Source organism: Neophocaena asiaeorientalis, unplaced genomic scaffold (assembly GCF_003031525.2).
Source record: "Neophocaena asiaeorientalis asiaeorientalis breed wild unplaced genomic scaffold, Neophocaena_asiaeorientalis_V1.1 scaffold54, whole genome shotgun sequence".
NCBI classification, from domain to species: domain Eukaryota; kingdom Metazoa; phylum Chordata; class Mammalia; order Artiodactyla; family Phocoenidae; genus Neophocaena; species Neophocaena asiaeorientalis.
The window spans coordinates 2,922,042-2,948,368 of record NW_020174938.1 but is presented as its reverse complement, the minus strand read 5'-3'; the positions used below and the strand labels follow the sequence as shown (position 1 = coordinate 2,948,368).

Here is a 26,327-nt window from a genome sequence, read left to right as displayed (position 1 = left end):
ACCAACTACCATTTATAAGCGTCACAGTCCCACTTCAGGATGGAAGTCACCATCCTCACTTTGTCCAGCACGACGAGAAGACGCCCAAGGCCCACAACTACGACTTTAACCCCAAGAGCACCGCCCCCAACCCCTACTGCCCTCCAACTCTCCCTCCCCGCTCCTCCTCACCCCGCTGCCCGTTCGAGTCTCCGGGGCCTGTCCATTGGCTTCCACTCTTGGGGAGGGTGGGCCTTGGGTCACCTCGCTTCCTGATTGGTTAGTTGAGCCGATTGGCAGGCACCAGCGAGCTGCGGCTGCGCTAGCCAGGAGGCCGAACATGGCGGAGGCGGGAAAAGAGCACGCGGGTTTCGGGCTCCCGGGAGGAGGTGCGGCACAGTGGCCTCTGCAGCGGTATGCCCGCTTCATGCCCTCGGGCACTGGAGAGCCACCTGGGCCTGGCCAGGAAGCTGGCACAGCCTCTTCCCCAACATGGAAGGTGAGGCCTGAGGGCGGGAAGGGCCGGGAGGCTCTCACCCACCCCGGGGAGGGAGGGGAGGCTGTGGCCTGGTACCTGAGTGCCATGCCGAGAGCCACGGCGACTGAAGGAGAGGACTGATAGGGGCGGTTAGCCGACAGCTAACGTAGGAAATACGTATAATGATTGGAACCCAGTGCATTCTCAAAATAATTATGCAAGGGAGTGGTAAACATTCATATATTCGACAGATATTTACTGAGCGTCAGTTATGTGTTAGATTTTATTCATTGTGCTCGGGGATGTATATCAGTGAACAAGGTATAAATGATCCCTACCCTCGTTTGTTTTTAGTCTAGTGGAGGACATAGTATTTATGCAGATACTGTATAATTATGTAAACTAGTTTCACATCCCTTATGTGGAAGGGAGGGTTGAATAGTCTTTAATCAAGTTGTCTTTCTTCAGGCAGCCAAGCGTCACACAGAAGAAGGACTAAATTTGAATCCTAGCTTTGCCACTGAATTTCTGTGACCTTGGTTAAGCTACTTATTCTCTCTGTACCTTATTTACCTTATCTTAAAATAGGGATAATAATAGTATCTACTTGGTAAGATTGTTGTGAGCACTGATTAAGTTAATATATATAAATCACCTGAAACGGTGCCTCATATAAAGTTATGTAAGGGTTTACTGATATCCTTTTTTTTTTTTTTTCTGTCCTGGTGATATGTTTTAATGCCATGGGTTGCTGATCATTCAGTTCCTTTTGGTCTGGCTTGACTGTTGGATGTGGACCCTGGGGTTTTGGATTGTGCATGTGTGTATATGTTGGTGTGGTTTGGGCAGCAGCGGGTAGGAGAAAAGTAAAAGAAAGAGAACAATTATTCCAGGTAGAGGATGCAACGTGTGCAGAGGCCCTGCACCTGGAAAACCTCAGCATGTGTAATGTGCAGACAGAAAGAGTAAGGCTGGTACTTAGAGAACAAGGAGACTGATAACATGGAATGAGGTTGTCTGGAGAGGTAGGCAGATGCCTTGTGAACAGTGTCCTAAAACCAATAGGAAGACACTGAAGGATTTCAAGTTGGAGCATTTTCATCTTTGAAAGTTCACTCTGGTTGAAGTGTGGAGACAGAATTGGAGAGGAATATGAGTAGAGTCAGGAAGATCACACAGAATGCTTTTGCAGTGTGGCAGGCACGAGATGGTAATGACTTAGACGGGAGGGCAGGGGTGGGAGGATGGCAGTAGAGATGGGGAGACCAGGCATGTTAAAGCTGTATTTTGGAGGCCAAAATGACAGGACTTGGAGATTGATTGGGTATAAGTGGTGAGAGTAAACAACTTTTGGGTTTCTGGCAGGATCAACTGGATTGGGAAACACTGGAAGAGGAACAGTGAAGGAAAGATCCAAGACTTCAGTTTCAGATGTATTGGGTTTCAATGTGCTTATGCAGCATCCAAGTGGGGATATCGAATGGGTAGTTGGGTATGCTGGTCTAGACTCAGAAGAAACATCTGGGCTGGAGATGTAAATGTGTCATCAACACGAAGGTGACATTTATAGTTATGAGATGATACGAGATTCCAGGACCAAGCCCCAGGGTAGGTCAGGAGGGGACTGACTTCCTAAAGAAGATTGGCAAGCGACAGAGAGTTGGGAGGCACCCAGGAGAAAGCACGTCCATCAAAGCTACAAAAAGTTACTTCAAGAGGGAGAGAACAATTAACTTTGTTGAATAATGCTGCAGAGTGAAGGATAATGATGACTGAGGGGTGTCCATTGGATTTAGCAACATGAAGTTCCTTAATGGTCTTTACCAAGAGAAGTTTCAGTGGAGTGAAGGGGGTGGAAGCTAGATAGGGGTGGGCTGAAGAGTGACTAGTAGGTGAGGAAGTGTGGCCAATGTGCGTGGACACCTCTTCTGAGAGACTTGGCTGTGAATGTGAGTAGAGATGGGGCATAATGAATTGTTCACCAAATCTAGACTGTTAGAGCTAAGACCATTAAAAAAGGCATTAAATACTTAGTTGTACTCTTGTGGAACATGGTAACCTGAGAAATTGTATAGGCTGCAGATGCAAAATGGGGTGAATCAAGAGTTAAATCGAAGAATGACTAATCTATAATAGGATCTTGTAAAACAAACTGGGAACGTTTGAGGACATAATTAATTTTTGAAACTGCCCAACAGGTTCCTCGATACCTTCTCTTAACACCCTTTAAACCCTTTCACCTCAGGCATCTTTGTTGGATGCATGGCCTCAGATGCAACTGGGTAACTATTAGATTCCTATATTGCAACCCAGAGGCCAGGGACATTGACCATCCTAAGGAACTGTTATTACTTTTTTCCCCTTTTCTTTGCAAAGCTCTTCATAATTGCTTATAAGGAGCGGCACTTCTCAACAGTTTTCTGATGTTTGGCATAAAGCCACAGCTACAGTGACAAGGGATGAGGTTTGGCTTTTGCAGTGCTTTTGAAAACTGAACATTTGTACCTTCCTTTGAATCTGTGCCGAACCATCCTACCTGCTGTGATCAGTTTCAGCCCAGGTCTGTCATTTGGGGAGGGAAAAACGATAGAGAAAACAAGATTTGTTCTATTTTATGAGTTCTGTGACTATTGTGCAATAGTAGTGATAAAAGATGAGCCATCTAAAGAGCTTCACTAAGTCCCATGTGAATTTCTCATTTTAAAAATATGTGGTACCTGCAGTAAAAAAATATGTGTTAGGTAAAGCATAAAAATATATTATTGTGGAGAATAGAGTCATTCTGGGCTTTTTTTTCCTCTAGGGGACTTTTAAGTTCAACCTTGAAATCTATTTTGAGTTTTTTCATTTTTTCCTGAAATTGTGGGGAGAATCTGATTTCCTGGTACTGTTCTATATAGTTGTTTAATTACAGAGAAGACTTTCATCACAGTGGCTACATGCTAAGGCAAAAATGTTGACTTAAGAGAAAAAATGAATAGTACAACAAGTCTAGTACTTCTAAGACTTGAAGTCCTAGTTGAGAGGTAAGGTCAAGTCTAAGACATCTTATATATAGACTATGGAATGTATATATTGATTTATTTGTCTGAGTTGAATTATTATGAAAAGTTACTATCTGTAGATAAGTTAACCACAATTTGGAAGCAAATACACTTTTTGTAATACTGTAAGAAAAAAAAGTGTGAAAAAAAATCAACAGTTTAGAACTGTGCTACTCAGATGTCAATGTGCGTGGAAATCACTTGGGGATTTTTTTTTTTTTTTTTTCGGTACGCGGGCCTCTCACCGTTGTGACCTCTCCCGTTGCGGAGCACAGGCTCCGGACGCGCAGGCTCAGCGGCTGTGGCTCACGGGCCCAGCCGCTCCGCGGCATGTGGGATCTTCCCAGACCGGGGCACGAACCAGCGTCCCCTGCATCGGCAGGCGGACTCTTAAGCACTGTGCCACCAGGGAAGCCCCTCACTTGGGAATATTTTTGAAAAATGCAAATTCTGACTTAGTAGGTCTGGTATGGGCAGTGAAATTCTGTAGTTCTAACCAGCTTCCAGGTGATGCTGCTGCTGTTGGTCCAAGGACCAAACTTTGCGAGGCAAGAGTGTAGAAGACCTTGAATGAAATGGGCAGCCCTATAGTAAAATTAATAAAATGAATTTGTGGAGTCATGAGGTAAGGCAATCAGATTCACAATGAATATACAAACATTTTATTAATAGGGTTAATATTTAAACCGTCTGTCATTTAAGTGGAATGAGCAAATGAAATACATCTTGAACTTGATTTTAATTCCTTACATCTGTTAGCCCAGCCTTTCTGAAAGGATTATCATAATAACAGATTGGTCCATTTTATGTATTTTATGGCTGAATGTAATTTAGTTTACTAATTTGAGAATAATTTTGAAAGGTGATGTTAATTGCAGGTTGCTTTTATTTATTTTAAAAACGTCTTTATTGGAGTATAATAGCTTTACAGTAGTGTGTTAGTTTCTGCTGTATAACAAAGTGAATCAGCTATATATGCATATATCCCCATATCTCCTCCCTCTTGCATCTCCCTCCCACCCTCCCTATCCCACCCCTCTAGGTGGACACAGAGCACCGAGCTGATCTCCCTGTGCTATGCGGCTGCTTCCCACTAGCTATCTATTTTACGTTTGGTAGTGTATATATGTCCATGCCCCTCTCTCACATTGTCCCAGCTTACCCTTCCCCATCCCCTTGTCGTCAAGTCCATTCTCGACATCTGCGTCTTTATTCCGGTCCTGCCCCTAGGTTCTTCAGAACTTTTTTTTTAGTTGAGGTGGGTCAAAAAGGATCTTGCTGTGATTTATGCCATAGAGTGTTCTGCCTATGTTTTCCTCTAAGAGTTTTATAGTGTCTGGCCTTACATTTAGGTCTTTAATCCATTTTGAGTTTATTTTTGTGTATGGTGTTAGCAGGTGTTCTAATTTCATTCTTTTACATGTACCTGCCCAGTTTTCCCAGCATGACTTATTGAAGAGGCTGTCTTTTCTCCATTCTTGCCTGCTTTATCAAAGATAAGGTGAACGTTTTTTGTGCATGGGTTTATCTCTGGGCTTTCTATCCTGTTCCACTGATCTATATTTCTGTTTTTGTGCCAGTACCATATTGTCTTGATTACTGTAGCTTTGTATTATAGTCTGAAGTCAGGGAGCCTGATTCTTCCAGCTCTGTTTTTCTTCCTCAGGATTGCTTTGGCTATTCGGGATCTTTTGTGTTTCTAAACAAATTGTGAATTTTTTTGTTCTAGTTCTGTGAAAAATGCCATTGGTGGTTTAATAGGGATTGCATTGAATCTGTAGATTGCTTTGGGTAGTATAGTCATTTTCACAGTGTTGATTCTTCCAGTCCAAGAACATGGTATGTCTCTCTATCTGTTTGTATCATCTTTAGTTTCTTTCACCAGTGTCTTATAGTTTTCTGCATACAGGTCTTCTGTCTCCTTAGGTAGGTTTATTCCTAGGTATTTTATTCTTTTTGTTGCAGTGGTAAATGGGAGTGTTTCCTTCATTTCTCTTTCAGATTTTTCATCATTAGGAAAAATGATATTTAAGAATGCAAGAGATTTCTGTGCATTGATTTTGTATCCTGCTGCTTTACCAAATTCATTGATTAGCTCTAGTAGCTTTCTGGTAGCATCTTTAGGATTCTCTATGTATAGTATCATGTCATCTGCAAACAGTGACAGCTTTACTTCTCCTTTTCCAGTTTGGATTCCTTTTATTTCTTTTACTTGTCTGATTGCTGTGGTTAAATCTTCCAGAACTATGTTGAATAATAATGGTGAGAGTGGACAACCTTGTCTTCATTCTGATGTAAGTGGAAATGGTTTCAGTTTTTCACCATTGAGAATGATGCTGGCTGTTGGTTTGTCATATATGGCCTTTATTATGTTTAGGTAAGTGCCCTCTATGCCTACTTTCTGGAGAGTTTTTATCATAAAAGGGTGTTGAATTTTGTCGAAAGCCTTTTCTGCATCTATTAAGATGATCATGGCTTTTCTCCTTCAATTTGTTAATATGGTTTATCACATTGATTGATTTGCATATGTTGAAGAATCCTTGCATTCCTGGGATAAACCCCCACTGGGTTTTATCCCAGGATAATTGATCATGGAGTATGATCCTTGATCATGGTGTATGATCCTTTTAATGTGCTGTTGGATCCTGTTTGCTAGTATTTTGTTGAGTTAGTTATTTCCACTATTTTATCTTCCAGGTCACTTATCCGTTCTTCTGCCTCAGTTATTCTGCTACTGATTCCTTCTAGAGAATTTTTAATTTCATTTATTGTGTTGTTCATCATTAGTTTGTTTGCTCTTTGGTTCTTCTAGGTCCTTGTTAAACGTTTCTTGTATTTTCTCCATTCTATTTCCAAGATTTTGGATCATCTTTACTATCATTACTCTGAATTCTTTTTCAGGTAGACTGCCTATTTACTCTTCATTTGTTTGGTCTGGTGGGTTTTTACCTTGCTCCTTCATCTGCTGTGTGTTTCTCATTTTGCTTAACTTACTATGTTTGGGGTCCCCTTTTTGCAGGCTGAAGGTTCGTAGTTCCCATTGTTTTTGTTGTCTGCTCCCAGTGTGTAAGGTTGGTTCAGTGGGTTGTGTAGGCTTCCTGGTGGAGGGGACTGGTGCCTGTGTTCTGGTCGATGAGTCTGGATCTTGCCTTTCTGGTGGACAGGACCACGTCCGGTGGTGTGTTTTGGGGTGTCTGTGAACTTATTATGATTTTAGGCAGCCTCTCTGCTAATGGGTAGGTTTGTGTTCCTGTCTTGCTAGTTTTTTGACATAGGTTGTCCAGCACTGTAGCTTGCTGGTCATTGAGTGGAGCTGGGTCTTAGCATTGAGATGGAGATCTCTCAGAGAGCTTTTGCCGTTTTATATTACGTGGGGCTGGGAGGTCTCTGGTGGACCAATGTCCTGAACTCGGTTCTCCCACCTGAGAGGCTGAGGCCTGACACCCGGGCAGAGCACCAAGACCATGTCAGCCACATGGCTCAGAAGAAAAGGGAGAAAAAGAAAGAGACAGAGAGAGAGAGAGAGAATAAAATAAAGTTATTAAAATGCCACATGGCTCAGAAGAAAAGGGAGAAAAAGAAAGAGAGAGAGAGAGAGAGAGAGAGAGAGAATAAAATAAAGTTATTAAAGTAGAAAAAAATCATTAAAAATAGAAAAGCGATAAAAAGAAAGAGAAAGAAGAGAGCAACCAAACCAAAAAACAAATCCATGAATGATAAAAGTGCTAAAAACTATACTAAAACAAAAGCAAAAAAACGGACAGTCAGAACCCTAGGACAAATGGCAAAAGCAAAGCTATACAGACAAAATCACACAAAGAAACATACACACTCACAAAAAGAGAAAAGAAAAAAATATATATCTGTAAAAACAATTAAAAAAGGAAGAGAGAAACCAAATCAATAAACAAATCTACCAATGATAATAAGCTCTAGATACTAAACTAACATAAAACCAGAAACAAGTTAGATGCAGAAAGCAAACCCCAAGTCTACAGTTGCTCCCAAAGTCCACCACCTCAATGTTGGGATGATTCGTTGTCTGTTGACGTATTTCAGAGATGCAGGGTACATCAAGTTGATTGTGGAGAATTAATGCGCTGCTCCTGAGGCTGCTGGGAGAAATTTCCCTTTCTCTTCTTGTTCACAGAGCTCCTGGGGTTTAGCTTTGGATTTAGCCCCGCCTCTGCATGTAGATCGCCTGACGGCATCTTTTGGGAAGTGTGAGGTCTTCTGCCAGTGTTCAGTAGGTGTTCTGTAGGAGTTGTTCCACACGTAGATGTATTTTTGATGTATTTGTGGGGAGGAAGGTGATCTCCCCGTCTTACTCCTCCGCCATCTTGAAGGCACCCGCGCAGATTGCTTTTCAATTAAACTTTTACCACGTTTTCCAGATTCCAAGGATTTCTCACACATGCCCTAATTGGTTGAACCTGACAACTTCTTATTTTTTCCTTTCAAAGGGAAAAAAATCCTTTAATTTTTATAGAAGGAACTTAAAATAATTGCCCTACTTAGAAATTAAGAAATACAAAATGAAGTTTGTACTTGAACTGTTAAATGCAGATTCAACATAAGATATACTTTGGGTCCTCTTAACAGTGTCCTTTTTTTCTTTATATTCCTTGTGCCTGCATAGGACTTAGCATATGATAGGTGCTCAGTAAATGTCTGTGTGTGGTAACTTTTCTTATGATAGTGTGCTAATTATGATGTGATAGCTACTATTTATTGTTTACTTCAGGATATTTCTTATAGCAGCCCTATGAAGTAAATATTATTATCCCCTTTTATAGATAAGGGAACTAAAACTCAGAGAGGTTCGGTGGCTTGCCCAGGAACACAGATAAGTTAAGAGAGAATTCAGACCCTGTTTTTCATGCCTCTAAAGCTTGTTCCTTTAACCCCTATGCTGTTTGTCTTAGAAGTGTTAATATTTCATTTGGGGAATAGCAGTTCAGTTATGTAGATGAGGACTTTTGAGATTAACACACAGGGTGAAAATGATAAAAATGATTGTAGGGTTTTTTTTAAGGAAAATTTAAGATTCAGTAAAAGCCCAAGAAAATTATTTTTGAAAATAGTGAAGTAGTAGTTCTTCTTTGCATACCTGGTAATTTTTGATTGGATGCCTGATATGAATTTTACCCTGTTGGGTGCAGGATATTTTTGGATTCCTATAAATATTCTTGAGCTTTTTGCTGGGATAAGTTATTTGGAAACAGTTTAATCCTTTCAGGTCTTGCTTGAGCTTTGTCAGGTGAGAGCAGAGCAGCATTTGATCTAGGGATCATTTTTTTCCCACTCCTGAGGCAAAATTCTTCAGCATACGTACTCTACCTAGTGTCCTTAAATTATGAGGTTTCTCACTCTGGCTGATAAGAACAGACCCTATTCCCTGCCCTGTGTAAGCGCTCAGGATTGTTCCTTTAAGTCCTTTCAGGTGGTTTTTTGCCCAGCCTCTGGTCATTTGCTCACACATGTGTGTATGCTGAAGATTTGAGGAGGGATCTCTCTTGGTACAGCTCTCTCTTCTCCGGTATTCTGGCTTGCAAACTCTAGCCACTCTGACCTACCTGGACTTGGCATCTCTCTCCCCTCTACTCAGGGACCGCACACCAGGTTCTGTGCTCCTTCTTCTTGTACTTTGGCCTGGAAACTTTCCCCAAGAAGTAACTAGGGCAACAGTAAGGCTCATCTCCTTTGTTTCTTGTTATTTCTCAGGAATCATGTCCTTTATTACTTGATATCCAGTGTCTTGAAAATGTTGTTTCCTCTAATTTGTCCAGTTTTTAGCTGTTTCAGGCAGGAAGGCAAGTTTGGTCCCTGTTACATTATGTTGGCCAAAAGTGGAAGTCCATAGTGGGTCATTTAATCCTGTCCCATTTTGTCATTTTCCACTTCATTTCATCAATTCAACAAAAATTATTAAATTATCTCTTTGGTACTTGGCATTTAGTTAGGCACTGGAGAAGCTATGGAACTGTTCTTGTGTTTCATCACAATCAAAATATTGGGGCACTTGAGCACAGGATTACAAAAATATGTAGGGTCTGATCACTAGAGTGGTGTTTCTCAAAGTGTAGTAGGCAGACTACTTTCCACAGTCCCTTGGGGGGTGCTTGTTGAAGCTGCAGATTCATGGTTCTTGCGCTAGACCTACTGAATCAGAATCTCTGAGGGTAACTGTCTAGGTGATTCTTATGTACTGCAATCTGTCTTCATGCCCCAATTCTGAAGGAAAGGTAGGGAGAGGGAACAATTGACAAAGTAATACTGATACTATTTAATAATTTATGAAGTATTTTCATAAACCTCTTCACACTAATTCTCACATTTTTTAGGCAAACTCTCAACCACTGCGCCACCAGGGAAGCCCCCTAATTCTCACATTTAATAGCTCTATTTAGATCTAATTACCATTTTATATACAAGAAACTTATGCCTGGCTAGGTTAAACAGCTTGCCAAAGGTTTACATAGGAGTGGAAGAACTGATTCTAAGTCTTGTCTTCCTCAAGCCATTCTGCTGTACACTGCTGCTACTGACAGTGGTATCTTCTCTTATGAAGAGGTACAGGTGTCAAGAGTTACTATTCTTTCATGCAGCTTGCTTTTTTAAAGAGTTAACAGGTTATGTTGCTTTGTTGATTAGGATTAAGATTGGCTCTGAGTAATAGAAAATGCAAAATAATAGTGGATTAAATAAGATGCAAGTTTATTATTCACATAACAGTACAGGGCTGGTATGACACTCCACAGTGTCAGGAAATGAGGATCCTTCTATTTTGTTCCTCTGCCATGCACGGCCGTGGTCTCATAGTCCAAGATAGAACTGATATTCTAGACAGCCTGGTGGAGGAAAGGATGAAGAAGTAGACAAAAGATTCACACCTGCTGTCCCCTAAGGAAGTTTCTGGTAAGTTGCCACATGACACCTCCTCCTGTAGTCAGAACTTAGAGCTGTGGTCATCTTAACTGTGTGGACAGCTGGCATATGTAGTCTGAATTCCACGAGATCATGTGTCCAGCTAAAAATCAGGGGTTCTATTACCATATAAGAAAGAAAATGTTTATTGGAGAACAAGAGAACAAGTCTCTTCTGAATCCTGAGACTGCTAAGAAATGAAGGCTTATTCCTGGGGGCCCTGGTTGGAATTCAAAAGGCATTTCTAATAGCAACAAACAAAAAAACTTATTTAGTACATAATTACTATATGTCAGTACCTAGAATGGTGATTAGCAGATATCCCCCAAATATTTATTGAATGAATGAATCAAGGTCAGGTATTCTGGTTAAGTATCTGATTTTGCATTATGTCATTTAATCTTTCTGATGACCCCATAACATAGTTATTACTATTTTTATTTTTAAGTATACTTCTAAGTTGCAAAACAAGGATTTGATCCTAAATCCATCTGATTCCAGATAATGTCTTTTTTAAAGTAGTAGTCATTGGTGTTGTTCACCAGATATACTAAGATTGCATATCCCTGGCCTCTTTGAAGTTGTGTGTCATGTGACTGGTTTTGGCCAGTGAAATGTGAGCAGAAATGACCTATGCCATGGACAGGAGCTTTAGGAGCCAGTGTATGATTCATTGTCATCTTTCTCTTTGCTACAGTGTTGCAGGTGTCTGCCGCTCTGTCAGCTTAGGTCCTATTGTGAGAAAGATGGGCAGTGTGAGGTAAGTGGGAAGACAGGTAGAAGGAGGATGCATAGGTAGTGTGAGTGAGAAATAAAACCTTTGCTTTGGGGGGTTGTTAATTTCTACAGCATAGTCTAGCCTACACCTGACTGATATAGAAATAATTTTTATAATTGTTGTTATGTTTAATTGAATTATATGTCACATACAGTGACATATTGTAGATTGCTTAGGCTTTTGAGGAAGAACCTTCTAACAGATGTTCTAACATTTTTTTTCCTATGACAAAATTTTCTTTCCAAAGCACCAGATTATAAATACATATTTCCAACTCTTTTCTCCTTCAGTAAACAAAAGGTTCATTTTATCGTGTAACAGACATAGTTTTCATAGAGGCTATGCCTTGTTTGCATACCATGATTTAAGGTAGAATTTCTCTAGACAAATAATAGTGAAGTTTTTGTTTTCACTTTAGTTGTTGAAGGAGTCTAAGAACTTATAGTTTAAAATGAGGCCTGAGAAAATTAAAATTCATTCATGTTTAAGATTGTTCCCTGCCTACTGTGTGCTGGACACTATTCAGGGCTCTGTTTAGAGATGATTAAGGCCTCACCATTGGAAGATCTAGCCAATTAAGCTCAAGTACCTGCTCATTTGGAATTTAGGGTGCTTTTCACCTAAAAAATGACAGCATGGCATCCAAGAAATAAATTAGAGTGTTTCTTGAACTCAGATTTAGAAATACAGTTTGGATATTGGAACTGTTATGGGTGTAAGTGAACCTTGTTTGTGAATAAATAGAAGAGAGTGACTGTGAAGGTAGCAAGGCAGGTGGCAGGTATAAGAGTTGCAGTGACCTAGGGTAGGTGTGCCAATGGGAGGTACCACTTTCTGGTATACTTGGTGATTTTCATAGGATTTATTAGTTTGGGAGATTTTTAAACGTATTAGAGAAATGTCTTAGGACTGTGTTTTATAGAAAGAACAATAACCAGAGGGGCCTTGATTGGTAATCAGGGCATAAAGAACTTATTCCTTTGTTGTATGGGAGGTATTTTGAGTAAATATATTTTGCTTATGGCTACTAATCAAGGTGATCAAGTTAACCCCAATAGCTAGGTTTAAAAGGATTCGATAATTTCACGATTATTAATCTTATTTGGATATATGTGGTAAAAGAGGAGGAATCACATCTCATGCTGTGATGCATGAGATGGTATTTTTAGATTCTAAGGAAAGAACAGATTCCCCAGGTATATCTAGTTACTCTTTTCTCGCTTTGGGAGCTGTGCTCTTACAATTGTGTTTATTATTGTTACTGCACTTTGCATTTCTGTGAAACATCAAAAGCAAAATACTGAATTTTACAGTTTGGTAGTGGGTATGTAGCAGGGCCACTTATATTAGCATAATATGTCCTACAAGTTCGTCGAAATAATTTATGAAGCTCTTTAGCTACCAGGAGTAAGTGAGGAGGCAGCTAATAGCCTACTTAACAATTTTGCACATTTTTCATATTTTATGATGAATAAGTCAGCAATTTGGGCCAATATATAGAGCGCTGACACTTTCTGAGGTGTCTTAAAAGCAGGAAAAAATTCAAGTACAGAATTTGTCATATCTGACAAGTAACACTATTTTAGCCTTTCATGTAGGTATAAGTTACTTTAAGGTAAATACATTTGAAATACTTTTCTATATTTTCATATATTTCTTTTAACCTTTTTCCTAATTAATTTTAGATTAGTCCTATAGTACATACAGTCTTGCACAAATACATGAATATAAAATAGAAGGCTCTCTGACCATTTAACCAGTGTATAAGCTGTGCCTGTATAAGCTTGTGATAGGCAGGCTCTGTATCTCAGTGTGTGCTACTGTGTTGATGGCAAAATACTACAATAGCCAGAGCTCAGGTTGATGTAAATCTTTCCCCAGTTTTATTGAGGTATAATTAATATTTGACATTGTATAAGTTTAAAACGTACAACATAATGATTTGATAAATGTATATATTGCAAAATGCCACAATAAGTTTAGTTAACCACCCGTCACCTCACATAGTTACAGATTTTTTCCCCTTGTGATAACTTTTAAAATCTACTGTCAGCAACTTTCAAATATACAATACAATATTGTTAGCTATAGTCATGATGTTGTACATTACATCTCCAGAGCTTGTTTATCATTATAACTGGAAGTTTGTACCTTTTGACCACCTCCACCCATTTTGCCCACCCCGCCTCTGTTTTCCACCAATCTGTCCTGTTGCTATGAATTTGATTTTTCTTTAATTCCACATATGAGTGAGATCATCCAGTATTTGTTTTTCTCTGACTTATTTCACTTAGTATAATGCCGTCAGGGTTCATTCATGTTGTCACAAATGGCAAGATTTCCTTTTTTTTTTTTAATGGCCCAATAATATTCCATTGTGTGTGTGTGTGTGTGTGTGTGTGTGTATACATACCATATTTTCTTTATCCATTCATCTGTTGATGGACACTTAGATTATTTCCCTGTCTTGGCTATTGTAAATAATGCTGCGGTGAACATGGGGGTACAGGTATCTCTTTGAAATAGTGATTTTATTTCCTTATGATGTATATACCCAGAAGTGGAATTGCTGGGCCATATGGTAGTTCTACTTTTAACTCTTTTTTAGGAAACTCAATACGGTTTTCCGTAGTGGCTGTACCAGTTTACATTCCACCAGCAGTGCACAAGGGTTCCCTTTTCTTTACATCCTTACCAGCACTTGTTACCTCTTGTCTTTTTGATAATAGCCATTCTGACAAATGTGAGACAATATCTCATTGTGGTTTAGATTTGTATTTCTCTGATGATTAGTGATGTTGAGCACCATTTCATGTACCTCTTGGCCATTTGAACATGTTCTTTAGAAATATGTCTTTTTGGGCTTCCCTGGTGGCGCGGTGGTTGGGAGTCCACCTGCTGATGCGGGGGGCGAGGGTTCGTGCCCCGGTCCGGGAGGATCCCACGTGCTGTGGAGCGGCTGGGCCCGTGAGCCATGGCCGATGAGCCTGCGTGTCCGGAGCCTGTGCTCCGCAGCGGGAGAGGCCACAGCAGTGAGAGGCCCACGTACCGCAAAAAAAAAAAAAAGAAGAAATATGTCTTTTTAGGTCCTTTGCCCATTTTTAAATTGGATTATTTGGTTTTTGCTGTTGATTTGTATGAGTTCCTTATATTTTTTGAATATTAACCCCATATAAGATAGGTGGTTTGCAAATATTCATGGCCGATGAGCCTTCTTGTCCGGAGCCTGTGCTCCGCAGCGGGAGAGGCCACAGCAGTGAGAGGCCCACGTACCGCAAAAAAAAAAAAAAAGAAGAAGAAATATGTCTTTTTAGGTCCTTTGCCCATTTTTAAATTGGATTATTTGGTTTTTGCTGTTGATTTGTATGAGTTCCTTATATTTTTTGAATATTAACCCCATATAAGATAGGTGGTTTGCAAATATTTTTATCCACTCCATAGCTTTTCATTTTGTTGAACATTTCCTTTGATGTGCAGAAGCTTGTTGGTTTGATGTAGTCTGCTTGTTTATTTTTGCTTTTGTTGCTTGTGCTTTAGGTGTTATATCTAAAAAAAAAAATCATTGCTGAGACCATTGTCAGGGAGCTTTTTCCCTTTGTTTTCTTCTAGAAGTTTTATGGTATCAGGTCTTACATTTAAGTCTTTAATTCATTTTGAGTTAAATTTGTGAGTGATGTAAGATAGGGATCTAGTTTCATTCTTTTGCATGTGAATATCCAGTTTTCCCAGTACCATTTATTGAAGAGACTGTCTCTTCTCCATTGAATATTCTTGGCTCCCTTGTCAAATATTAGTTGATTTGTATATACATGGGTTTATTTCTGGGTTCTCTATTCTGTTCCATTGGTTTATGTGTCTATTCTTTTGCCAGTACCATAATACTGTTTTGATGACTTAAATCTTAAGCAACATTTAGGTTAGCAACTAGAAAGAAGATATGAACGTGGTATATGTTCTGACACCTTAAAATAATCTTTTTCTTTGAAGACTTTGTCTTTAAAAATAACTTTTTTGAGTTTTTTATATTGTGCTGTGAACATTCCAGTAAAATACTAAATTATCACCCATTAAATATATTTCCCAAGAGCCAGAAATAGGTAATTTTTTTCTCAGCTTCTTGGATTATATTAGGCATTATGATGTTCGGAATTTCTCAGAAGAGTTAGGATATTTCATTGTAGCATCCTTTGTAGTAAGCTGAATGCTTTTTTTACCCTTCTACTTAGTCAACAGAAAAGCCTTATGTAAAACTTTTTGATTGTGCTTGAATTTCTATATAATAAAGGTAGACGGAACATACGGTAAACCCACATATACATATCAGCAGCTTCAACAATTACCAACTCATGGCCAGTCTGGCTTCGTTGCTACCCTGTCCATGTCCATCATGTTATTTATGTATTTTTTTTTTTGCGGTACGCGGGCCTCTCACTGTTGTGGCCTCTCCCGTCGCGGAGCACAAGCTCTGGACGCGCAGGCTCAGCGGCCATGGCTCACAGGCCCAGCCGCTCCGCGGCATGTGGGATCTTCCCGGACCGGGGCATGAACCTGTGTCCCCTGCATCGGCAGGCGGACTCTCAACCACTGCGCCACCAGGGAAGCCCCTGTCATGTTATTTTGAAGCAAATCACAGCCATCATACCATTTCATCAGCTATTTCAGTTGGTATCTCTAAAAGATAAGAACTTAAAAAAACAATCGTAACGTCATTTTCACCCTAAAAATATAATGGTTCCTTAATATCATTAAATAGTCAGTGCTCAAATTTCTAATAGTCTCATAAGTTTCATAATTCTTTTAAACAGGACCATACGTGGATGATTGATTAGTATTTCTTTTATTCTTTAAGGTTTCTTCTATGTGATCCACCTCTCTTCCTTCCTTGCAGTTTATTCGCTGAAGAAACCGAGTTCTGAAGAATTTCTTACAGTATGATTTTGCTGACTGCATCTCTGTGGTGCAGTTAACGTGATCCTTTGTCCTCTGTATTTCTTGTGAATTGATAACTGAATCTAGAGCCTTGATCAAGTTCAGGTTGAGTTTTTTGTTTTTGGGGTTTTTTGGCCAGACTGCTTAGTAGGTGGTTTAGTCTTCTTCCCATTGGAAGTGTGTAATGCCTACTTATCTCTCCGGGGAGTTGCCGCTATTGAAGCACAATGCCTAGAGCCATTAATTAATTAGGAGTTGCAAAAATGTTGATATTCTAATTTTATCATTTTTCTTAACTTATTATCTGGAATATAAAATATTTTATATTCTTTACAAAAGTAAAGAAATATTTCCTCATATCCACTAGAGTTTACCTGGAGGTCAGTTTGTATAGGAGAGGTAAGATAAATGCTTGATTCTTTGCCTTCATTTACTAAAAAAAAAAAATATGAGTTTGTTCTCCAGAATCTTCTGGTGTTGGAGAGTGACTTTTTTTTAAGACTTTTAAGATCTTTATTCTTTAAATTTAGAAATTTTATCAGGGTGTCTCTAGTTGTTGATTCCCCCCTCCCCCCATCAAAGCCTGGAACTCGAACCTTTCCATCTTCTGTCTCATATCTCTGCAGTTGTGGAATAGTTGTTCTGCTCTCTGTTTAATCATTGCCTTTGCTCTGTTTCTCCCCTTCCACTTTAGCTCCTGTTAACATTCGTTCTCCTGGGGCTGAGTCTTTGCTCCACATTATCTTGTACACATGATTTCTACTTTGTAGTTATGCTCTGTGTTTCTGAATATTTCTCCTACGTGATCTTTCAGACCATTAATTTGGTCTCCAGTTCTTCAGTTAAGCTATTGAATTTTTATGTTTTTAGCTCCAAGTCTCCTTAAGTGTTCTTAATAATAATTATTATTGGGACTTCCTTGGTGGTCCAGTGGTAAAGAATCTGCCTTCCAACACAGGGGACGCAGGTTCCATCCCTGGTTGGGGAGCTAAGATCCCACATGCCGCGAGGCAACTAAGCCCACGTGCCACAACTACTTAGCTCGCGTGCCTCAACGAGAGAGCCCGCGTGCCACAAACTACAGAGCCCACATGTCCTGGAGCCTGTGCGCCACAACTAGAGAGAGAAAACTCGCATGCCACAACTGGAGAGAAGCTGGCGCACTGCAACTGGAGAGAAACACCTACAGACCACACCATAACGAGAAAGATCCCACGTGCCTCAACAGAGATCCCGTGTGCTGCAACTAAGACCCGACGCAGCCAAAAAAAAATAAGGAAAATAAATAAATATTTAAAAAGAACTAAAATAATAACAATTATTATTTTTTGGCTCAAGCTGATGTTGATCTCCTCTGGCAGTTTTGTTCTGCTAGGAGCCACCTGTTCTGGGTTTTCTGTTTGTTCTTTATTGCTTTAGCCTATTTGGTATGTTGTCGTTTTCCTTTATCTAACTTACGCGTCTTCTTACTTTTGGGGCTCAAGTCCAACATACCTTAAGTGTTAAGTGTTGGGAGGTGCATGAGTCTCAGCCTTCTAGGTCTTCTGTAGAAGAGTAGAAAGGACTCAGCTAAGTAAGTTTCCCAGCTCCAGTATGACTCCTTAGAGGCTGGGAGACCAGTAGGAATTTCAGAATACACAGGCTGGTCTTCTTGGGGTCGGGAGGATGGCCAATTTCTAAGGGTTAGGCTCTCTCCCAAGAACTGGGGCATTCCTGCCTTTGCCCTAGGGCTACTTGCTTAGGCTAGGGCCTCCATTCTCATCCAGGGGGAAAACTCAGCTCTTTTCATCTGGATCCTGAGACTCAACCCACCCTTCTGGCCCACTTGGATGCTGATTTTAATAACTGCTCAAGGAAAGGTAATTGGTATTTGGATTGGATTTAGGAAGGGAAGACTGCAGGGATGCAATCAAATTACATTTTTTCTTGAACCTCTTGGAAGTCTTAAATTAGACATTTTCAAACTGAGCATACCATAAAGATCTTTTAGATGAAATATTGCAACAAATATATGAAAAATAGTAACTGTGGAATTCCCAGATACCTGGTATCCTTCCCATGCGATACCTAGTAACCTTCCCATGCCATCAAGTCTTTGCTCAAGCCTCACCTCAGTGACGCCCATGCTGACCACCCTATTATATTTTAACATTCATGCCCTGTCTTTACACTCCCATTCCCCTTACCCTGCTTTGTTTTTTCCCTAGCTCCTAGCGCTTTCTTATATACTAGATAATTTACTTATTATGTTCAGTAATGTGCCTAGAACATATGAAACCCAAAATGGATAATTTTTAACACTTTCCTCCCCTAAATGATGAAATTATTTTCATAAAAATTTCATAAATGAAATTATTTATTATGCAGACAGTGAAATTTATTGAGATTCATTATTATAAGTATGGCAGTAAGATAAATAAGAAAAAGGAAATGCACGCTATAGTATAAGGCAGGAAAAAAAGTACAAATGTTTAGCCAGTCTTTTATGTCTAGGTAAATGTCTGAACTTTGCTTCTTTGGTTAGAGGCTGATATTTTATGTAATTGATTTCTCTTTAACTAATAAGTGATTTAAAAAAATAGTACTGAAAATCTCCAAATACACAATCTAGGCAACTAATGATAAAATTGCTGATATGTTTTATTCTCTTTTTTGCTATTTAGTTTGGAAACATTTAACAGTTTAAAAGAATAATATTTTAATATTAAAGGTATTATTCAAATTTAGTAACATATTTTGAGTGTGAACTAAAATTTGCATTTGCCAAACAAAAATGTTCCATCCCGTTGCTTGCACTTTCGTTGTTTTAAAATTTTAAGCACAAATATAAATGCCGAAAAGAAGGTCCCATAAAATGACAGCATTGTAATTCGCGTTCTGTTTCTTGGTATTTACAGTCCCTGTGCTATCATTGTTTATTTTGAATCTATGGTTTAAATGCAGAAGAGTGTCATACCACAGGGTTGAAGTGAAGTGCATCCCAAGAAAGGGTTTGAGACAACAACTTTGCATTAGGCAAGCTTGAAGTATGTCAAAGCCTTATGAGCTTCTCTTGAAACAGATGTATGTGGTTAAGTCTGCGTGTATGTGGGCCAGCTTTATAACTGGGAGTTTTCCAAATGAATGTCTATGTAGAAAACAACGTTTATTAAAGAATAAATAAAAATCTGATAATTTGAAACTTACATGTGTATTATTTAAACTCAGCAGTAACTGTAGCAATTGTTTAGAACTTAGATCAACAAAAGATTTTTTTCAGGGAGGGGTATTTCATCAGTGACATTGATTAGAGTTGCCAGCTCCTGGTAGTAATAAAAAGCAGCTGCTTTTTAGTCAGTTTGACTATTGTTTATAAATTCTCAACAAAGCATTGCCTGTACCAGGGTTGACTGCTCCCACCATTTCACCCTTAGTGTGCCACTAATTATATTTATTGTTTACTGTTTTCTGTACCCTTGCCCTGCATCCCATCCCACATTAGCTCCATGAGAGCAGCTAATGTTTTGTTCAGTGATGTGTCCCATCTAAGAAAATGCTTGGCATCTGTTAGGTGCTCAGTAAATATTTGTTGAATGAGCAAATGAATCAATGAAGCTCATGGTTAGGGACATTCCCTTCTATGTTTTTTTTTCTTTCCCTAACATTTAGAAGAGAGATCAGTACATAGTGAGTACTTTGTTAATGTTAAATGACTTAAATGCTCAGTATAGGGTCTCTTTTCATGAATTTCCACATGAATTTTAGAATCAGCTTGTTAATTTCTACAAAAGAATTTAGAATTTTTGATTATTACTGCTGTAACAAATTGCCACAAACTTAGTGGTTTACGAAAACCCAAACTTAGTTTGTTTACGCTTTGCACACAGTTCTGGAGGTCAGAAGTCTAAAATAGGTCTTCTGAGGCTAAAATGAAGGTGTCAGCAGGGCTGCATTCCTTCTGGAGGCTTTAGGGGAGAATCCGTTTCTTGCCTGTTCCAGCTTCTAGAGGCTGCCTGAATTCCTTGCCTTGTACCACCCTTCCATCTTCAAAGCCAGCAGTCACATTTCCTTCTCTGACTCTGACTCTTCTGCCTCCTTCTTTCCCCTGTAGGGACCCTTCGGATTCCATTGGAACCATCTAGATAATCCAGCTCTCCTAGTCTCAAGATCCTTAACTTAATCACATCTGCAAAGTCCCCTTTGCCATGTAAGATAAGATATTCATATGTTCCAGGGATAAGGACAGGAACCTTTGGGTGGGGATTATTATTCTGCCTACCTCAGCATCTTAACAATATTAAATCTTCTATCCATGAACAAAGTATAACTCCATATATTTACTATGTATTAAATTTCTGTCAGTTTTCAGTGTGCAGATCTTTCACTTCTTTTGTCATATTTATCTCTAAATATTTCATATTTTTCATGCTATTATAAATTTTGATGTTTCTAAAATTCCAAATTCCAGTTGTTCTTTACTAGTTTGTATAAATTTAGTTTTCATTTATTGATCTTGTATCCTGCAATCTTTCTAAAATTCATTTATTAGTTCTAGGGAAATAAATTGGATTTTCTATATAAATGATTGTGTTGTCTGTGAATTAAGACAGTTTTTCTTCTACCTTTCCAGTCTGGAAAGGAAAGGCTTTTTACTTCTTTTTCTTGCCTAATTATAGTGTTTAGAACCTCCAGTACAGTGTGGAATAGAAGTGGTGATATTCTTGTCTTATTCCTTATCTTAGAAAGCTTTCAGTCTTTCACTATTAAATATGATGTTAACTGTAGTTTTTTCATAGATGCCCTTCATCAGCTTGAAGATCCTTCAATTCCTGGTTTGCTGATTTTTTTTTTTCACTCATGAATGGATGTTGAATTTTGTCAAATGTCTTCTATATATTCTTTCATCTAGTGAGGTGATCCTGTGATTTTTCTCTTTTAGTTTGTTGACATGGTGAATTACATTCAGTTCAAAGTACTTCCTGATTTGTCTCTTAATTTCTTATTTACCCATGGGTGGTTGAGAAGTACATGATTTAGTTTCAAAATGTTTGCAGACTTTTTCAGAGATATTTCTGTTATTGATTTCTAATTTAATTTGTGCTCAGAGAACATACTTTAAAATTTACTAACACTTGTCTTGTGGCCCAGAATTTGGTCTCTCTCAGTAAGTGCTCTGTGTACACTTGAGAAGAATGTATATTTTGCTGATATTGAGTGGACTGTTGTGTCATGTTGGTTGATAGTGTTGCTCACGTCTACTATATGCTTGCTGATTTTCTGTGTTTATCAATTATTGAGGGAGGGGTGTTGAAATCTGACTATAATTGTGGATTTGTCTGTTTTTCCTTACAGTGCTATCAGTTATTGCTTCATGTATTTTTTATGGTTTTTACAAATATTTTGTTTATTTTAATGAAGCTGGTACTGACGATGTCCATTTAAAACCTATATCCCAGGCCAAAAAGTACAAATAAAGTCAAAAGGAGCAGTGTTCTGTTGTATACACTTCTGCATGAATAACTTTAACTGCTAAGGAAAATTAGAACTTTTCTGGGATCTTCTGACAAGGTTTGTCCTTCATCTTAAAATGCTTTCTCTTCAGTGCAGCCATCTTTGGAGCTAGTCATTTATTCTCACCACCTTTGTCATCTTGACTCCAATCTGCTATTCCTCTTCTTTTGGTCCAGACCCTCAGATTTTAAAAGTAGCTTCAAGTTAAGGAAAGGTCATTTTTCCACAGTTCAGTTCTCTGAAAAACTTCCATCTCCCACTGAAAGTCATAGTCCCAAGAGTGAAGCAGTCACATGCTAAAACTTCAAGGCCAGCTGGAAAGTCATTATGATTACTTGCATTAGTCGATCTTATCACAAGCCTGAAAGTGGACAGTCCTGGAAGGCGGCCTCTCTGTGCACATATGTAATTTTTAAAAAGGAGGCGGCAATATGAAGGGGGCTGAGGTTTGATCACCAAAACTCAGCACGGTGAAACAAACAATAATGAATAATAGACACTAGAATGCAAATTACCAGATGTTTTAAAGAGATGCCAGTTTTCAATTCTGTTTTGAACATCATGTTACAAAAGAACTATTTTTAAAAATAAAGGATTAGGGAAAATTAAAAAAAATAAAAAGAATATCTAAACTGTTGAATGACCCCCTGTTTGTTCCTGATAAACTTCAATCACATCTTCTCCCTCTATTCCCAGTTCTTTTTTTTTTTCTTTTTTCTTTTTTAACATCTTTATTGGGGTATAATTGCTTTACAATGGTGTGTTAGTTTCTGCCCCATAACCAGTTCTTTTGGAGTATGATTATCAGTAATTCTCTGAGAATTTCAAAGAGAAACCTGAGTGAATTCATGGGAACTTCGTGTCTTTGACAGTATGATTCTTTGAGTTTCTTGAGATGTGTTGTCGTTTTCACTTTGAAGTAAATCTCATTGCTCTCCTGTCCTGTGACTTTGAGTTTAATATATTCTCCTTCCTTCTTATCCCCCAAATCCTCAGTTGAAGGTTTTGCCTCCTGGTCAGACATGGTGATGGTGGCTTCCCCCGGGGTCTCTGCACAGCAGCGGCCTTGGGTAGGCAGAACCTTGCCTGCTTCATGTATTTTTCAGCTCTTATTGGGGGCGTGAATGTTTAGGATAATTACGTCTCTTGATTAACGCCTTGTCATTATGAAATGACCTTCTTTATACCTTTTGGTAGTCTTGCCTAAAATTAATAGCTATTCCAGCTTTCTTTGACTAGTACTAGCATGGTATATATTTTTCTCACCCTTTTGTTTTCACCTCTTCATATGTGTATGTTTATATATAGTTGTGCCTTGTCGTCTCATCCTGTTGTCAGATTGCCTTTCATTGGGATGTTTAGGCCATTTACATTTTAAAAAAATAAAATTAAAAAATTTATTTAAATAAAATAAATTTTTAAATAAAATAAATTTATTTTTAAAAATCTCTTTAGAGGGCGAAAAAAAGAGTGGGAAGTGTGTAAAGAATAAATAAGGAAAGAGAAAAGGATTCTTAGTAATTTTTCATGTATTCTCACTGAAAAATAATGAAGAGAAAATGGGTAGCTGAGAAGCAAAATTAATCCTGATTAAGGTCATTTACATTTAATGTGACCATTGAAAGGGTTAGGTGTATGTCTGTAATCTTCCTATTTGTCTTGTGTTTGTCCCACCCGTTCTTCCCTTTATATTCTTATTCTTGCTTCCTTTGGATTCATTGAGTGTTGTTTTTAATCCCTTACATCAATCTTCTTTTAAAGAAGATACATAGACAGATAAACAAGTAAATATAAAGAAACAAAATTGGAAAAGGGAACAGGAACTATCTGGTTTGGGTAATGGGGCAGGGAGCTGGTGGCAGTTTTCATTAGGATGGTCAGGAAAGGTGACATTTAAGCATATGACATTTAAGCAAAGACCTGAAAAAGATCAAGGAGTGAGTCATGTAGATCTAGGAGAAGACAATTCCAGATAGAGAAGCCCTGAGTTTTACAATCATGAATGTGCCTTGTAGGTTCAAAGAGCAGCAGAGGCCAGTGCGGCTGGAGCAGAATGGCCAAAAGGGGCGATGAGAGCAGAGAGGCAATGGATTGTGGAACACCTTGCATGAGTCTCTGAATGAGATGGAAAGCTGCTCTAGGGCTTTGAACTGGAAATGACATGACGTGACTTAGGTTTTAAAAGGATCACTCTGGTTACTGTATTGAGAATAAAATTTGTTGGAAAAGGGGAGCAAGAACAGAAGCTAGAAAGCCATTTAGGAGGTTATTATAATAATCCCACTAGAGATGATGCCAACTCAGACCAGACCTGGGAGAAGTGGTTAGATCCTGCATATTTTGAAGGATTTGCTGATGGGTATGTGTATGCAAAAGGTAGAGGATTCAAGAATGATTCCACAGTTTGGCCTAATGAAATGGAAAGATAGAATTATATTCTGAGATGGGAAAACTGTGGGAGTCAAAAGCCTACAACAGCCTGGTCCATGGTAGGTGCTTTGTGTTGTGAAAGACAATCTTGGGCATGCAGTCTTGCAATCCCCTCTCTCGGCTGTAAGAATGGACCTTGGGCCTGGAACACTTACTTAGCAAGAAATAGAGTCCTCACAGCCTGTGCTCCTGTGTTCTGCTTAAGCATCATATGGCACCTGGCCAGCCCCACTGTTGTATCTGTCCCCTGGGGGGAGAAGGAGGAGTCATTGTGCTGTAGCCATGAGGGCTGAGTGCAGGCCGGCTGCCCTGCATGGCTGCCTAGGTTCCCCCCTGCTGGCCATGGGGGAACCAACCCCCAGTACTGATACTGATCTTGCTCTGTTTCTTCTGTGTGAGTCAAGTGCTGTTCCCTCCACTGCTTGACTGTGTTGTTTTCCATGGTGACTCCAGTACCAAGATGTAGTGAGCAGAAGTGTTTGGACTTCCTACACCTGGTGACAGGCCACAGATGCCACTTGCGTGACACTTTGTAAATGTTCAATGAATGAATGAATGGGAAGGTTTGGACTTCAAGTTAGGGGCTGTTAATTTTGAGATGACTATTAGACCTTTAAGTAGAGATGTTGAGTGGTCAATTAGATGTAAAAGTTTGGGGACTTCCCTGGTGGTCCATTGGCTAAGACTCTGCACTTCCAACTGCTCGAGGAGCTAAGATCCCACATGCCGTGTGCACAGTGCGGCCAAAAAAAAAATGAGATGTAAAAGTTTGGAGGGCAGGGGAGAAAAAACAATAAAATTATTTGGAAAGAATTGGCATCTCTATAATGAGTGTTTCTACCCAACAAGAGACATATAAGAATGTTCATAACAGCATTATTTGCAGTAGATTTAAACTGGAAAACAAGATTCATCAACAAAAGAATGAAAAAATAAATTGTGGTATAATCATAGAATGGTATTCTACAGTAATGATAACGAATGAACTGAGGTATATGCAACAACATTGATGAAGCCAGACATAAAAGAATTCTGTATGATTCCATTGATATAAATAAAACTAAACTATGGTGTTAGAAGTCAGGATGGATATTAGAGGGAGGAGGGAGCAGATAGTGATTGGGAGATAGCACTAGGGTACCTTCTGGAAGGCTTCTGTTTTTTTATCTGAGTGGTGATTGTGTGTTTACTTTGTCATCACTCATTGAACTGTTCATTTGTTGGACACTTTTGGAGATATATGTTATATTTCTAAAAAAATATCGTTAAACTGTTATGTTAGAGTATTGCCTCCCAAAGAATTTGCTTAACAGACTCCAGTTTGTATAGTTATGCTTCATTCTTAGCTATTCTTGAGGTTTTAAGTGGTCATGAAACATACACGATAATCTATCTAAACTATAATGGGAAGAGTGTTGTACAAATAACTGAATTCCTAATATTGGGAAAGAGGATGAATAACAACTACTGAAAGAAATAATGCAGGGTTTATCATACCCACCTTGACATCTAAAATGTTATTCGATTTTTAAGTTTGGAATTTAAAGTGAATTAGAGAAAACTCAGTAGGAAATCTTGAGTTTAAATATAGCAGTGAAGCTTCAAACCCCGCATATGGAACTATAAGATAGAACATTATTTCTCAATAGAATGCAGTAACCTTATAACGGTATACTTGAGTTAGGTATGTGTTAATTATTTTGAGCTTTGAGCATTAAGGTAAATCTACAATTTCATCCTATTTGTACAAGGATGTTTACCTTTACAGTGTTTATCAATGATATTAAAGACACCTATACAGTGTAGTCACTTAAGACCCAAATCCCATTCTTAAGTATCTATGAGTCATGACCTCCATGACATTTTGCTTTAATTGCCTCAACTCCCCACCACAACCGTAGACCAAATCTAACAAGGTAAAATATAATGAGGGTAAGTGCAAGGTCTTATGTTTAGGTTCAGATGCAGAAAGTAAAAGTATGATTTACCAACATAGGTGATGAAATTTCAGGGAACTTTATTGATGTAAGATCACTCTTCAATGGGACTACCCCCTCAAAAGATAAATGTAATTGTAGGCTTCATTACTGCAAGTAATGGAGATAATTAGATCATACCAAGAATATTATGGTCAGTTTGGGGCACCCTATTTTTAAGAGTGACATTACAAATTAAAGCTCATCCAAAGGAAACACCAAGTTTTGAGGGGTTGTGAAAAATGGATTATGTGGCAAAGAAACTGACTCTGTAGTCTGACAGCAACCTGTAAAGC

General features: G+C 38.8%; 1 protein-coding gene and 1 pseudogene across 2 annotated transcripts in view; one reads left to right on the top strand and one right to left on the bottom strand.

The window, feature by feature from the left end:
- The first annotated feature begins 315 nt into the window (after window positions 1–315).
- The window catches only part of REC114 (REC114 meiotic recombination protein), a 91,858-nt gene continuing 65,846 nt past the window's right edge, over window positions 316–26,327 (top strand). Inside the window, exon 1 of one of the 2 annotated variants that reach the window (XM_024761710.1) lies at window positions 316–478. In XM_024761710.1, the coding sequence (XP_024617478.1) occupies window positions 320–478 (159 nt within the window). In that variant the 5' untranslated portion in view covers window positions 316–319. The remainder of the gene's footprint in view (window positions 479–26,327) is intronic. The other variant, XM_024761711.1, reaches the window with a different exon arrangement.
- On the bottom strand, window positions 22,253–22,649 carry LOC112410899 (small ubiquitin-related modifier 1-like; annotated as a pseudogene).